General features: G+C 39.5%; 1 protein-coding gene across 3 annotated transcripts in view; it reads left to right on the top strand.

Moving 5' to 3' along the window:
- The window catches only part of LOC136857653 (clavesin-2), an 81,812-nt gene that overhangs the window by 3,843 nt on the left and 62,080 nt on the right, over positions 1-15,889 (top strand). The window contains exons 1-2 of one of the 3 annotated variants that reach the window (XM_068225262.1): positions 12,303-12,431; positions 14,468-14,635. In XM_068225262.1, coding sequence (XP_068081363.1) covers positions 14,488-14,635 — 148 coding nt within the window. In that variant the 5' untranslated portion in view covers positions 12,303-12,431; positions 14,468-14,487. Of the gene's footprint in view, positions 1-12,302; positions 12,432-12,538; positions 12,665-14,467; positions 14,636-15,889 lie in introns of those variants that run through there. The other 2 variants (XM_067136476.2, XM_067136475.2) reach the window with 2 other exon arrangements.

Below are 15,889 nucleotides of genomic sequence, written 5' to 3' on the forward strand. Positions count from 1 at the left end.
TTCATGACTTATCGGGAGGTCCGAAAGTCCCTTGTGAGTGTATGAATTCCTCGCACTTGTAAATGTATTTGTTACTACTCTTGTTCAATAGAAATTACCGGGCAAGTTGGCCGTGCGGTTAAAGTCGCTCAGCTGTTAGCTTGCATCCGGGAGATAGTGGGTTCGAATCCCATTGTCGGCAGCCCTGAAGATGGTTTTACGTGGTTTCCCATTTTCACACCAGGCAAATGCTGGGAATGTACCTTAATTAAGGCCACGGCCGCTTACTTTCCACTCCTAGCCCTTCCCTGTCCCATCGTCGCCATAAGACCTATCTGTGTCGATGCGACGTAAATCAAGTAGCTATAGAAATTATTTACTAATAGGTTTCATAAGAACTCACTTGGAATTCATGAATTCAGTTGAGAAACCAGAAAGCTGTCTCTGAAGAAGTTACGTATTCAGTTACTAGCACAAGACTTTCGAGGATTTTATATTGTACATTTCCTTGGGCTCAGCGAGGAATCTTAGCTCCATACCGCAGACAGACCGTATCCCTGAGCTGTACAATACTTCTTGGCCGCAACTGTGGAGGGCGAATATCCCCTCACCAAGATAGCCGTGTCCGTTAAGGGCCATTTCAGGATAGAAAGTCGTGAAATGATAGAGACAGATTTGAAAATATGGTGGCCGTCGCCTTATGTTAAGTACAGTCCTAATATTTTCTTGGAGTTGAAGTGGTGAAGGGGGGGGGGGGGGGCACGGAAAAGCACTTTAAGTATGACTGAGGACTGGCATTTTAACTCATCTGTACTCAGTTGCATTCACGAAGTTCAGTGCAGCCCACTCCAGCCCTTACTTCAGATTTTAAACAGTTGACAGAGCTGAGAAGCGAACCCGGTACTTCTGGGACCAGAGACTCTATATATACTCTAAGAAGACGCCGTAACATACAGAGAAATACACTCATGTTCATAAAAACGAGAACACCTCGAAAGACTAGAGATAGGAAGTTCATATTCACAGAACATGTGCAGTAGTATGTTCTAAAAGAATGATTAGCATTTGAACTATGTCGGCCTTCGGGTTCAAGGTCCACATCAGCGGGCGAGTTGGCCGTGCGGTTAGAGGCGCGAGGCTGTGAGCCTGCACCCGGGAGATAGTGGGTTCGAATCCCATTGTCGGCAGCCCTGAAGATGTTTTTCCGTTTTTTCACACCAGGCAAATGCTAGGGATGTACCTTAATTAAGGCCATGGCTGCTTCCTTCCAACTCCTACGCCTATCCTATCGTCGCCATAAGACCTATCTGTGTCGGTGTAACGTAAAGCCACTAGCAAATAAAAGAAAGGTCCACATCGATATCTCGGCGCACCACCACCGACTGGTAAAATGTGCCTGCGTCTCTCGTTGTCTCTAAAAACCGAGAAGATAATGGATCGGTGTGACTTGAGCAGACGTGTAGGGTGCCTCGCAGACGTATGCGAGAACCGTACCGTCAAATGAGTGAGTTAGAAAGAGGGCGCATTATTGGCATGAGAGAACGTGAAGCATACATCCGGGAAATTGCTGCTCGTGCGGGGCGATTTGTGTCGGTTGTGCGACTGGTGTGTACAGAATGGTTCACAGAAGGCTGTAGAACACGACGAGATGGGTCTGGTCCACCACCCAGACCACCCCTCGAGAAGATCGACACCTCATCCGAATGGCATTGCAGGACAGATCTGCGTCATCGGCTCTGGCGCAACAGTGTAAAAGTGTTACACATCGTACACTATCAGGAGTGACAGACCGTCGCCGTTTATTACGGTCTGGGTTACCGGCGCGTTGTCCACTTCTCCGCCTACTTTTGACTAATGCGCATAAACATGCTAGACGGCAAAGGTGTATGGAACGACGTCACTGGGGACAGGAATAGTAGCAGATAGTGTTTTCGGACAAATCCAGGTTCTGTTTGTTTGAAAATGATGGCCGCATTTTGGTTCGCCGCAGACAGAGGTAAAGACATCACATTGACTGCATTCGCACAAGACATACAGCGCCAACTCAAGGCCTTAGGGCACGTTCACACCGCAAGCAGCAAGCTGGGCAGTAAAGGCTTGGTTTCTCAGAACTGACGCATGCGAGGTGCGAGGTGCGAGGCCCGCCTCGCACAAATCCAAACTACACGAGCTTATGCAAGTGGTTTCTCAAGCTGCGCGGTGCGCAGTTTGCGCAACCTCGCAGTGTCACCGCGCACTGAAGCAGATTGACCTTGCTGCCAGGAGAGGGTCGTGTGCAGCAAGCAGCACAAGTATTCACACCACTACGCTGGGGCTGGGCAGTGTGCTGCTGATCATTTGTCTGGCGCGTTTCGCTTTGTGTAAGATGCCATTATCAAAGTTATCGAGAAGAATGTATTTAATGGAAAGTGTTGCAGTAAAGATGGATGATCCTAGGATCTTGACTCGTACATGGGTACATGAATTTAAACAGTCTAGAGCCACTCGTGGTGAGTTTAATCGTCTCTACCGTAATGTTCGGAAGTACAACGATAATTGTTTTAACTACCTACGAATGACTAAAGAGACATTTGATTCCCTACTACGAAAGCTGGAGAGACACCTTTACAGAGAAGAAACTAATTTCAGGAGGCCAATATCACCAGAAGAACGACTTGTTATTACCCTGAGGTGAGTAATAAAATCATATTGCAAACTCTTAAATGGAAAAGGTAGTAAAAATCTACTGGAAATAATTATTTATTACTTCATCATCATATTTTATCAATTGAGAAGTTTCACTCAGATATTTTACTCACAATTTTGAAGTTATTTACATTTAAAAATAATAAGGAGCGTATAGTAATTAGAAAAAACAAATTAGGGCCTAATGAATTAAAGCACAAAAATGTCCTTGTCAGTTTCTCACAGCAAATATTAAAAACTACAAAGAATTGCGTAAACTGTCTGACGGAAAACTGGGATTTAAACTCATCACTCTGTAACCATCGGTAGAAATATTAGTTCCTTCAGTTGGTTTGGGAGCTAAAGAATGGGGCTACCTCTCCAATGCATTAATTTCACTGCAAATTATTTCTTGAAATTTCAAACGCACTGCACGATTGCGAGAACGAGACAGAGACATCAAGTCAGGCAGCAGGCTTTTTAGAAACATGAGGTCGTCGTCCTTTTCTTCGGCCATATCTTTCTGAAGAAATTCCAATTTTTGCTTTTCTATTGCTATCAATGCTTCATTCTTAGTCAAAATTGCGTCAATATCAGACGTGACCTTTTTCTTTTCTCTCTACGCATACTCTGAGTGCTTATCGATGACACGTCCGAAGGTATCTCTTCCTGAGGTGATGTCTCTGAAAAAGGTGGTCTAAGGCCATCTTCTTGAGTGCTAGGGACTACTTCATTTACTACTTCTGGAGACAAGGAGTAGTCGAATGAAGAAACTCCTAGACTGGAACTTCTAGCTTCTGATATCATCGTATCATGCAGGAAACTCATCAGTTGAAAAAACTGCCAAGAGCTAGTTGTCGTCCCGTCTCCACCGGTACCAGATCTCTGCTTTTCAATTTTGTTAATTTCCTGGCGAAAATAGTCGCGCAGTGTTTTCCAGCGGTATCTGGCATGTTTGACTGAAAAACAGAATAAGAAAAGAGGGTGAGAATGATCCACTAATTAAAAGTTACAATCATGATTCAAACAATGTTGAAATATGCAACTATCCCTCTAAGTATGCCATTTTAGTTCGTATCCCTGCTTCGCTAATTCTCACCGGCCGTATTTTTGAAGGTGTTTCAGTTTTCCTTATTTGCTCATACACATACTAAGGTGATATCTTAATACAGTTCCAGAAATTTTGCCCGCTGTTCGTTTGTTTGTATGCTTAACCCATCCCTGAAGGAAAAAATAAATAAATGGGAAAGAACAAGTCCGTCATTAATTTTAAAAGCTCTAAATTTCAGAAGACACAATTATATTACATTTCGTCTCCTTTTCAGATTTCTTGCAACTGGTGACTCGTTTGCATCTCTCTCCCTTCGCTTTAGAGTGGGGAAATCTACAGTAGCAGCTATTGTCAAGGATACCTGTAAAAAAATATGGGAGGTCCTGCACGAAGAGTATATACCGGAGCCAACGACAGAATTGTGGTATGATGTAGCAAAAGAGTACTCCTTGAAATGGAATTTTCCTAATTGCATCGGCAGTATAGACGGAAAACATATTGAAGTGAAATGTCCGTCTAAGTCTGGCTCGTTGTACTACAGTTACAAACAGTATTTTTCAATAGTGCTTCAGGCTGTAACTGATGCTGACTGCAGATTAATTGCAGTTGATGTGGGTGCTGCAGGCCGTCAGAGTGATGGAGGTACATTCAGGACATCTTCATTGTTTCAAAAATTAGAAGCTGGAATTTTGAATGTGCCTGATCACACGGAATTGCCGGAGACACCGTACAAGGTTCCATTTGTCCTTGTAGGTGACGAAGCTTATCCTCTCTTACCATATCTGATGAGACCGTTCCTTAGACGAAACTTAAATGATAAACAACTTGTGTTCAATTACCGTCTATCCAGAGCAAGGAAATGCTTTTGGGATCATGATTGCTAAATGGAGAATTTTGCACAAACCGATTGAAACGAACGTTGATCTTGCAATTTCTATTGTGAATTCTATTTGTGTATTACACAATTTTGTTATTGCTGAAGAGGATTTTGATCCTCAGTTCATGAGCGTTGCTACGACCTCAACAGCAACAGTACGAAATAAAGAGTCTGGTTCGCACTTCCGCTTCTCTAATTCAGCTAAACAAGTCAGGGAAATACTAATGCATCATTTTAGTGGACCTGGAAAACTGACTTGGCAGAATAATTATGCTATACCGGAAAACATTGTGGAAAGAAATGCTGAAGTAAACAGAGAGGAACTAGTTACACATTAATTTTGATGGTGTCATATTTTCACTGCTAATATTTTATAGTGCTAAGAAAAAATGAAATTCTCTTCATTTAGTGAAATGGTAAACCTCATGTAACTAAAGTCAGCCTTGTGTTATGTATCTGCTATATTAATCGTTAAACAGAGTTGAAAAAATAAAACCAGAACACCAGTCAATTTCGTATCATTATTAATTAATAATATTGAATACTTACCATCACAGCCCACCTCTGTAGCTACTTCGTCCGAAAGTTTCCTACTAATCGTATTGTTTTTGTACGACGCTGTTTTGGGATCCCATAAAGGTCTCCTCTTAAACACAGCACTGATTAAAACTTCTTCCATGGTGAAAACTGTGCGAGCTAGTAAGCAGTACGCTGGATTTAGAAACACTGCTGCCTGTCGAGCTGCGAGGCAAGCAGGAGAGTTGGCATGGCATGTCCTTGAAACATTCGCAGCGTGCGGTGTGGACGGTCTCATTAGAAGAAGCTGTGTTTCTAATCGGAGCATGCCGCTCATCTTCCTGCGTACTGCTTACTGCCAAGCTCGCTGCGTGTGGTGTGAACGTACCCTTATGGTGTGGGGTGCTATTGGGTACAACCACAAAACACAGTTAGTGCGTGTCCAGGGCAATGTGACCAGTTTGACCTACGTGAATGACATCCTGCGACCCGTAGCCATACCCTTTCTGCACTACACTCCAGACGCCATATATCAGCAGGACAATTCGCGATCATATGTTGCTGCACGAACTCATGCCTTCTTGTTGTCACAGGATACAAACTGTTGCCCTGGCTCGCCCGATCACCGGACTTCCCGCTAATCGAAAATGTGTGGGATATGGTGAAACGACGGGTGTTGCGCTGTGACCTAATGCCAACCACCAAAGATTAACTGTGGAACCAGGAGAATGCAGCATGGATGGCTATACCCCAGGATGCTATTCGTGCCTTATACGCGTCAATGCCATCACGCATGGAGCAAGTTATCAGAGCCCATGGAGGACCCGGTGCCTACTAGGCAACAGGACACATGCTGAACCTATGTGACTGAAATGCTAATCGTTTCTGCAGAACACACTAATGAACATGTCCTGTGAATATCAACTTCCTATCTCTAGTCTTTCAAGGTGTTTTGTTTCCTTTTTATGAACATGAGTGTTTAAAAGCGCTGGAGCAAGTAACACTTGTTGAAACCTCTAGTCGTTGTGGTAAACTGATGTCTCTGTGATCCGTTTTCTATACTTATATGTAATATAATAATATTATAAAGAGGAAAAAATGGTTTGTTTGTAACGAATAGAATAAAAAACTATTGAACCAATTTTAAAAATTACTTCACCTATAGAAAGCTACATTACCAGCGAGTAACATGGGCTGTATTTTATTTTCAAAACAATTCGAGATGGGGGGCACGGGGTGGGGTTAGATATAAAAATAATAGGCTAATATAGGCAAAATATAGAATTTGTCGTATAAGGACGAGACAAAGTTCAATTTAATCCTCTTGACGCAAAGAACAAAACTCGGTAAGCCCTACGGGCCCAAAAACCATGTTTTAATGCCTTAAAACCAACCGTTACGGAGATATTGGCACGACAGTACCCCTGCTCTAGGAATCGGATAAAGTAATGAACGGCCGTAACCATGGCAACGTCAGCTCCAGGATTCTACAGCAGCGAAATTATCTACAATAAATCACAAAAACCTGACATGTTACAGACTTTAAAATTGGTACTTGGAATCTCCTTTAAAAATGAACACACTATTTTTGGAAAATCCACTTAATGGGGTGAAAAGAATAAACAAGCGGGTGAATCTTAAAATGAGTATCTTTTTCTATAGTTTTACACATACCTGTGGGGTTGCGGGTGCGAACTGTGTAGCACATGTGGAGTTGACCCTGTTTTACGGCTGGATGCCCTTCCTGACGGCAACCGTATGTGTAGGGATGTAATCTGTACTTCTATACCAATATTATAAAGAGGAAAAATTTGGGTATTTGTTTGTAACGGATAGGCTCAAAAACTAATGAACCGATTTTAAAAATTACTTCACCTATAGAAAGCTACATTGGCAATGCGTAACATGGGCTGTATTTTATTTTCAAAACAATTCGAGGGGGGCTACGGGGGAGATATAAAAATATTAAAATAATAGGCTAATATAGGCGAAATCGAATTTGTCTTACAAGGACGAGATAAAGCTCATTTTAAGCCCTTTGACGCAAAGAACAAAACTCGGTAAACCCTTCGGGCCCGAAAACCATGTTTTAAGGCCCTAAAACCAACCGTTATGGAGATATTGATACGTACCACATTACTCCTGCTCTAGGAATCGGATAAAGAAACGAATGGCCGTAACCATGGCAACGTCAGCTCCAGGATTCTACAGCAGCTAGATTATGCGTGTACGTTTGGGCATAGCTGCCAATCGAAATTGATACACATATGACTTACTATCTGGAGAAAATAAACTGTTGTGTAGGACGCTCATAGCACTCCTTTGGGCGGTGATGGAAAGGGAGTGAAGTATAAAAATAATAGCCCCGGAGATCTCCGTAGTACAGCGACCAGCGGTTGCCAACGGGCCTCCGTTTTCACGTACTGGCTTAGGTTTCAGCATTTTGCGGAGTCTGTTACCTATAGTTTAAACTATTTTCTATCAAATCATGGAGCAGTAGGATCACTGATGTTATTAGTGCCGATATTTTGGTCCACCTTTACGATCATTGTAACCATGGAAACAATCTATATACTGTACACAATATTGTCAAGATGATGCGCCCATGACTTGAAAAAATTCTCAACATTTATACTCAGATTCATTATATGATGTGCGACATGAGTGACAAGCCCCGATAATCTCGATAATTATAGTAGTTTCTTTTATGCATCGCGTATTTCCTTGATCATTTGTAACCGAGCTCGATAGCTGCAGTCGCTTAAGTGCGACCAGCATCCAGTATTCGGGAGATAGTAGGTTCGAACCCCACTGTCGGCAGTCCTGAAAATGGTTTTCCGTGGTTTCCCATTTTCACACCAGGCACCTTAATTAAGGCCACGGCCGCTTCCTTCCCACTCCTAGCCCTTCCCTGTCCCATCGTTGCCATAAGACCTATGTGTGTCGGTGCGACGTTAAGCAACTAGCAAAAAAAAAAAAAAAAAAAAAAAAGATCATTTGTAATAGTTACGAAATGTCGGATCAAACAAATATTCAATAATATTTATATTTGTGGTACTATCTAGCGGAAGTATACTTACACTAAACCTGCAGCTTTGTGAAGGGAGCAGGTATATCTAGGTGGGAATGAAGGAAAAACATGGTAGTAAAGAACTAATATTTAGAGGCCCCCATGAAGAAAAGAAGAAGATACACTATAATTCCAAACATGACAAATAATTTATGCGTACACCATGATATAAGTATATAATGAAGTCAGTCACACCGATAGTATGAGTAACTAAAGCCAGTTTCTGAAACCCGTACGAAGAACGGATACTTCTGCTAGTGTTTCATAATTCGTTCACTTCGGCTGAGTAGCTCAGTCATTTGTTATTTGCTGGAATAAGTCCCAAAGGAATGGCATTTCCACCAGGGTCGTAGCTGCAGTGTGTGTGTGTGTGTGTGTGTCGGGGGGGGGGGGGGTTAGAATCCCTCCTCCATGTAATTTTTCAAAAAGAAAAGAAACAGAACCTGACAATAAACAATAAACTAAACAAACATTCAGAGACATAATATTGTAAAACCAACAGATCTGTTGAATCTATTTTCTAAGAAGCCTCGAAAATTGGATTTAGATTGTACACCAAACATACAATTCACTGTAAAACTATTCACTTTGATCATATTATTCTCGTTCTCTGTTTTAATGTAAGATTTTGTAGTGTGCTGCAATCTGAATATTAACATCATTAACTTGTATCAGAGTCCTTATAATGACAAAACACGCATGCGCGCACCACGCACGCACGCACCTTCATTATGTTCTATCAGCATTTTGTAACTATAACCCCCCCTCCCATCGGCTGATCCTGGCTACGCTACTGATTTCCACAATGATCTAGAACAGGGACGGGTAAACTTGGGCCTGTGGTTGTGATATGGTCCTTCATGACTTTTAAACCAGCCCGTAGACAGCATTCTAATAACTTGAAATCTACAAACTGTCCACTCACTGTTTACTATTTTTTACTATAAAACGGTGGAGAAAAATAACTTATTTTTCTTCAGAACAGCCTGAAACTAAAAGAGTTTTTCTTAATCCATCATTGGTAGAAATTTACACGCAGCGCAGTCAATGGAACTTCTGAGAACTTACAATTTTGAGCTCGTTAAAATGGCCAGTTTCTTCGATTTTATGCATTATATCTGCGAACAAACAACATACCGGTAATAATTCCAATTAATAATGTTAGACTACTGGATTTACGTCTCACTAGCTATTTTATGGTATTAGGTGACACCGTGTTGAAGTCATGACTAAATTTATTTGTGAGAAGCCTCTTTCACATTCACTTGTCGAAATTGGGATGCTACTCATAGTGTTAATGAGGGGCAGGAGATACACTGGGCATTACTTCTCAGTAAAATATTCACGGAAACCTCTTCAGATTTGTCTTTCATGGATCTTAAAACGTTTACACAAGTTTCTTATTTCTGCTACTCCATAAGTTACATCAGGATTTTCCGGTCAAGTGGTAGTGTCCAAAACTCTAGCCAATTCTGTGATTTCATTGTCTTCTGACGTTAAAAGGCGGGTCTCCATATATCTGCCCAGGCACTTATATAACTTCATAGCATCAATAGGATTCCCTTGATTTCTTGCTCCTTTTTCGAGATTCGCGCCTTTAAACATTAACAGTGCTTCTGCTTCCAAGGCTTCAGTATAGTATGGGCTATGTTTTGTCTTTCTTTCAGAAAACACCTTAATTTGTTGGTATATCTTCTTATGGGCCGAATAAATTGTAATGTCACGAGCTTGCAAGTCCTCCATGACTGCTCACTTTTGTCTCTTTTGGGATCATCTTTGGCACTTTTAAAATGTGCCACTAAAACATGAAAGTTGTTTCCACATAGCAGAGACTGCTCTAAAGCTAGAAGCAACCATCGTGTATATAGAGTCTTTGCGATTTTTAGGAGTACGGTTAAATTCCTCTGCATGAGCTTTCAATTCCCTGGCATTTTTAGGTAACTGGTGGTAAACTATATACAGTTTATCGAGGAAAAATTTGAAGTGGTTTACATGTGAGGGGAAATCTTGACTCACGACATCACCTACGGAAAACTCGAGTCTGTGATTGGCGAGTGGAAAAGTGGTAAGCTTGAAATATGACAGTGAGGGTAACATTCAGAAATATAAGGCCAGGTTGGTTGCCAAGGGTTTAAGAGACAGATGAACCTTAGTTATGATGAAACATTTAGTCCTGTTATTAAGAGGAAAACAATGAGACTGCTAATAGGTATTGCAGTACGTAAAGGTTAGACTGTAGAACATTCTCAAGAGAATTTTGGAAGCCTGCTGCATCAGGTTCTGACATACCGGTAAGTGTTCTTTCTAAACTTAATTTTACTCGCCTTTCCAGTATTTTTCTTTGCTACACTTTGCGTCTCTGCTTTTCTCTAACTGTACTCACTAAAATAATGAAAGCTGCAGCTGTAAGTATTTTCTTCTTCCTGACCCTATCAATTGTAACCTCACAGACACACTCATGGACACACAGTTGAAGAAGTTTGTTAACAAAAGTTCATTAACATGTTGAGAAATGTTTTCATTTCCTAACATTGTTTATTAACTTTGGTGTGGACTAACCAATTTCTGCTTCAGTAGAGTATTACGCAATCCGCAGTTATTTGTAAGCTATCATTGATAAGAGATATTGAAAGGCTAACTCGTCCGTGGTGCAATTTCACCAGCTTATTGTGGCCCTAGGGTAGGCCACAATAAGCTGGTGAAATTGGAAAAAAAATTATGTTTTTTCTCGTAACAAGTTAGCAGAATGCTCGAAAGAACTTAATTCTCTCCTCGACGGTATCAGTTTCGAACCAGTAACACCCACGACATTCTCACATCACGCCACCGTGCAGCAGTATGCCCTCTGCCCTCTTTCCGTTGCGCAGTATTTGCTTAAATAGAATGTAAGTTATATCTAGTTATCTAATAATACTGTTAGTTGCTTTTACATCCCACTTCTACTTTTACGGTTTTCGGAATCGCCGAGGTGCCGGAATTTAGTCCTGCAGGAGTTCTTTTACGTGCCACAAGGCTGACATATTTCAGCACCTTCAAATACTCGGACTGAGCCAGGATCGAACTTGCCAAGCTGGCTACTATGCATTGAACTGGATGAGAGTTCTCTGTCAGATGTTATCAAGTTGAGATGGACTGACTGAGAGCATGGATGGACAACAGCATCTCTGCACCGCCGATGTTTTTGTTTGTTTTTTACAATTTACTTTAGTATAATTGTGTAGTTTTTTTTTATAGAGCATTAATTCATATTAATATGGAAGTGTATCTAATGACATGTAAGATATTATGAGGTATAGTTTCATTACGTCTTTGCTGGCAGGACCTACTGTAATGTTTACACTGCACTATGTCTTCTGGAGTGAGCTGAACAAATTTGTTACTTTCATTCACCTGTCTTCGTCTCATCCTTGGCTTTGACAACATGAAAGTGACCGAGGTATGAGTGAAGCTAGTAATGCCATTCCTTATGCAGCCAGCCCATGTTATGAATGATGTAAAAATGTTGCTCATAAGGGTCGGTTGGTACGAGCATTTCAGTCGGCTTGGCTGAACTTCTGGTTCAGTGAGGAAAACAACGGGAAACGACCTCCCTTCTCATTTCCCTAGTACGCGGAGCCGAGCACTCAACAAACAACATAGTTTCATTATTGGAGTAAGCTCGTTTAGCTTACATGGAGAATATCTGTATCTGTATATATTTACGTTTTATGACAAAAGCGCTTGTTGTTTAATGCCAAATAAATGATTCAATGATTCAAAAACAAGCCCTCGCTCGTTTCGAGTTATTGCTATCTACGGGCACGGCTGTATTTTTCTTCGTTAGGTTTTTGGGCTTTGTTTTATTAGAAAACAGGTTGCAAGAGTTTGCAGTGAATAATTGTTTACTGTTTTGGCAAGTCTAAAAATAGTGTTTTCCCTATATATATATATATTAAACTCTCTCACCAGATCCAAATCGACTACACTGGAGTTCGACCACGCAAACCTTGAGCATGACCGACTCCTTTCGAGCAAGCAATTAAACAACTAAATATCTACTAGTACTACAAATAAAGTCTCTATCGTATTTGCTACTAGTTCACAGCTAGCTTCATTTCTGCTTGTTTCTTCCTGACATTAAAGGTGATAAACAGTGTAGGAAATGAGCTATTTCCATATTTCTACACAACATACCCGTAAGGAATCTAAATGACGAGGAAAGGGATTCCAAATTTTTATTTGATGAAGAATACACATCTGCATTAAGTAGGCTTTCACGTTCACGACAGTTAAAAGTAAGTTTCTGTTGTTGAGGTTCTATCTTAAATTGAAAGTCCCACCATTGCTGGCTGTCAAATGTCAATTCCAAATAGGCGGACTTGCACCATACGCTGGCGGATTTCCTGTATGTTCGTGGACAAGCGTGCATGTGATTTTGGGTGGAGGATGACAGGTGGAATTTGACAGTAGTGATGTGGAAATGTAGATGTAAATTTTGGACAATTGACCAAAAGTTTTGACATTTCTAGTAAGTTTGATTACAATGTCAGAGTTGCGCATTGTGTATCTGATTAAATTAAACGTGATTGAATTTGAATAACCTTTCCCACACAGTTCATTTAATTATATGAGGTATATACGGTTACATAAGTAATTGTGTTTTAAGAATCGCACATTTACCTCCAGTTTCTGATTATTTTCATGGGAATCATATCGATTTTTATGTTTAAACATGGATTTGTAATTTATAACCTCTTGTGATTTTTATAGTCTGGGCTTTCCAACCTTCGTTTCCAATGGTTAAAAGACGTAAACGTTGGGTGCTAATCGAGTGAAATGTAAATATACCCATATTTTTGCGATCTCTGAGATTTCTAAGTTTTTAAAATTACTGTTCTTTAGTCGTTCATTGGTTTGTGTACAATTCGTGGTTCGAATAGCATACTGGTACTCTTAAGAATTGCTACTTGCCATGTCTCTTTTTTGTAGGAAGTCATGCTACATCTATGTTCTGTTTCAGTTATACTCAGTCACTAATGAATCCTGTATCATAAACTTCCAGTTCCTTGAATGTTTGCTAATCCTGGATGTGTATAGTTTGTCAGTCTGTGTATGACTTCATGTTATGTACTAAGCTTATTCATTTTGTTCAGTTATCCTGTACTTTCTCTCAAGACAATCATAGTGTATCTCATCATAGACAATCTTTTGACAGTTTTCATTCTGTTACTTAACAAGCATGGGGATATCCAAAATGAGTCATCTTGAATATCATTGTCCCCCTTTCCATATGCATCCTAAAATCTCTCCGCAAAGATTTATAGGGGTTGTTATCATGGAAGGAGTTTATTGTTGGCATCAGTTACACTTTCATGATTGAAGTAGAATATTATTTTCCTTATCCTGTTGATTGCTTAAGTAGCCTTTGGTGAATATTTTCTTGGAGAACCTATTATTTTGTTTGCTGTCCTTTTTCTTATACACATTTTGAAGTAGGTTTGTGATGCCTGCAACATCCTTATCTCTTATAGCTCATTTAAGAACACAAGTATATTTTCTTTATGGAGTGTTATTTCTGTGAATTAACAAAGTGCTCACAATTTACCAATTGCTGCAAATCTAGTAATTGTATTTTTCTCTCCCTCAGCTACTCTTACACTGCATGGTTAAGTCCATTGTCTTGTAGGTAGGCCTAACCTACCGTACCTTTCTCCATGCAAGACAAACCAAAACATTGACTGTGATAAAAGGCAGGCTCTTGAAGCTCTCCAGGAGTTAATTCCTTAGTTTGTATATAAATTTTGATCATTCTTTAATAGTACCGGTATGACACTTCAAATGTTTCTTTTGTGCTCTTGAAAAGTGGGAATTCGGCAGAACAAAGTGTAGTTTCATACACTAATTTCTTCCACCTTGACATATATAGTGGTGATATGTTAGTTAAAATAAGTTAATTGTTCTTTGAAACAAATATCTCTGATACTTCATCGTTGTGTGTTGAAACATTATGGTTATCAGCCCCAACACAATATTTGTTTTTTGCATAGTTGCCGTCTGTATCTCATACCTGTAAGTTACTAGTTCTTATTTTCTTTTGTTTTTTTAGTATATTTTAATACTTATCGTACTTGTGTTTGATATAGCCTATAACTTCTGAAAGTTTTTGAGTTTTTACATCATTGATGGTTAAAATACCATTTCATATCCCCTGGAGCCTGGTATTTATTTTATGATTTCATCCCTTATCTGTGGTTAATTCATGATCCGGTTTGTTGTATGATTAACTTCTAGATAATACCCAAAAATGTATTTTATGTTAATTTCATTGCAGGACAATTTTTGGAGGAAGACATGGCCGAGTATTGCGAATATGATTGGGGTATGCGCCGTTTTGATTCCAGTGTATCCACTCCATGCAAGACAAATCAAAACATTGACTGTGATAAAAGGCAGGCTCTTGAAGCTCTCCGGGAATTAATTCCATCAAGACCTGATGTTGGTACGTTTAAAAACATCCGTTCAAGTGAATATTAACTAACAAATTTTTGTTTCATACTGAATATGCATGATATCTGCTACAGTATTCTAACATTTTACAGTAAGAATTTTCTGGACACATTTTACTATATTTTAATACTTACCGGTACTTGTGTTTGATATATTACTTCTGAAAGTTTTTGAGTTTCTACATCATTGATGGTTAAAATACCATTTTATATCTCCTGGAGCCTGGTATTTATTTTATCTGACCTAATCTTAACATCATATTGAAAAATAAAAGTTGCTTGACTGAATGGTCTAGTTTTTCATGGAATTCCCTTCCAGTTTACGTCAGTACTTTAGTGCATAGGTAGCTATTGCTTGTCTGTGTAATTTATGGTCATTTTGTGATTGTTTTAAGGATTGTTATGCACTTTCCAGTGCTGAGTACTTTGTATAGAAGATTCTTTTCAAGCACATATTGAATTGATTGTTCATAATACTATGGTACTGCTTTTCCGTCAGTGTAATATGTAGGTGGATTTATGTTTCTTGAATAATAATCTGTCTTTTCCAGCAGGGTAGTGATCTTTTAGCTCAAATATTACACACAGTATTGTATGAATATCTCTATATGTATGTTCAATAGTCATTAACAAAAAATAATAATTGTCGTAAGAAATCATAGTCCAACACTATTTAGGCCCTACTTTTGAAATTTTTGGAAGGCAAACCAACCATCTGTGCTTCACTCTAGGAATGAACGATAATGACTGATTGAGATTACCAATTTGTTTGTTGTGATCATGGTGCTTTTGCAGATAGCTACCCATGTTTATGAGCTCCTTTCTGTTTAATCACCTTGTTGTCTCCTCCTCTAAGTCAAGGCACAGTAATATATTTATCTAATCCTTTGGCTCTAGTCTTGTATGTTTTCATGCAGGCATTTAATTCTGTCAGATGATGTCTTCATTCCTCTTCTATTTTATCTTTCATCTTCCTTATTATGGCCAGATCAGTAGTTCTTGTGCACCATTTCTCTTATCCTCAGTAGTTGTTAGCTGTATAAATTTCAGTTTTTTATAACGCTGTTTGATAGTTATAACGAACAGCCCATGATATCTTTCCTTGTTTCTAATTTGCAATAATGTTGAGATTGAAGGTTACCTGCAGAGTCATGTTTGTGAGAGTGAGTGAATGTTATCTGATTTGAGGTGTAGGATCTTGAAGTATGTCTTGTTATCTGTTTGCTCTTTACAACATAATTATATAA

This window comes from Anabrus simplex, chromosome 1 (assembly GCF_040414725.1).
Source record: "Anabrus simplex isolate iqAnaSimp1 chromosome 1, ASM4041472v1, whole genome shotgun sequence".
NCBI lineage: Eukaryota > Metazoa > Arthropoda > Insecta > Orthoptera > Tettigoniidae > Anabrus > Anabrus simplex.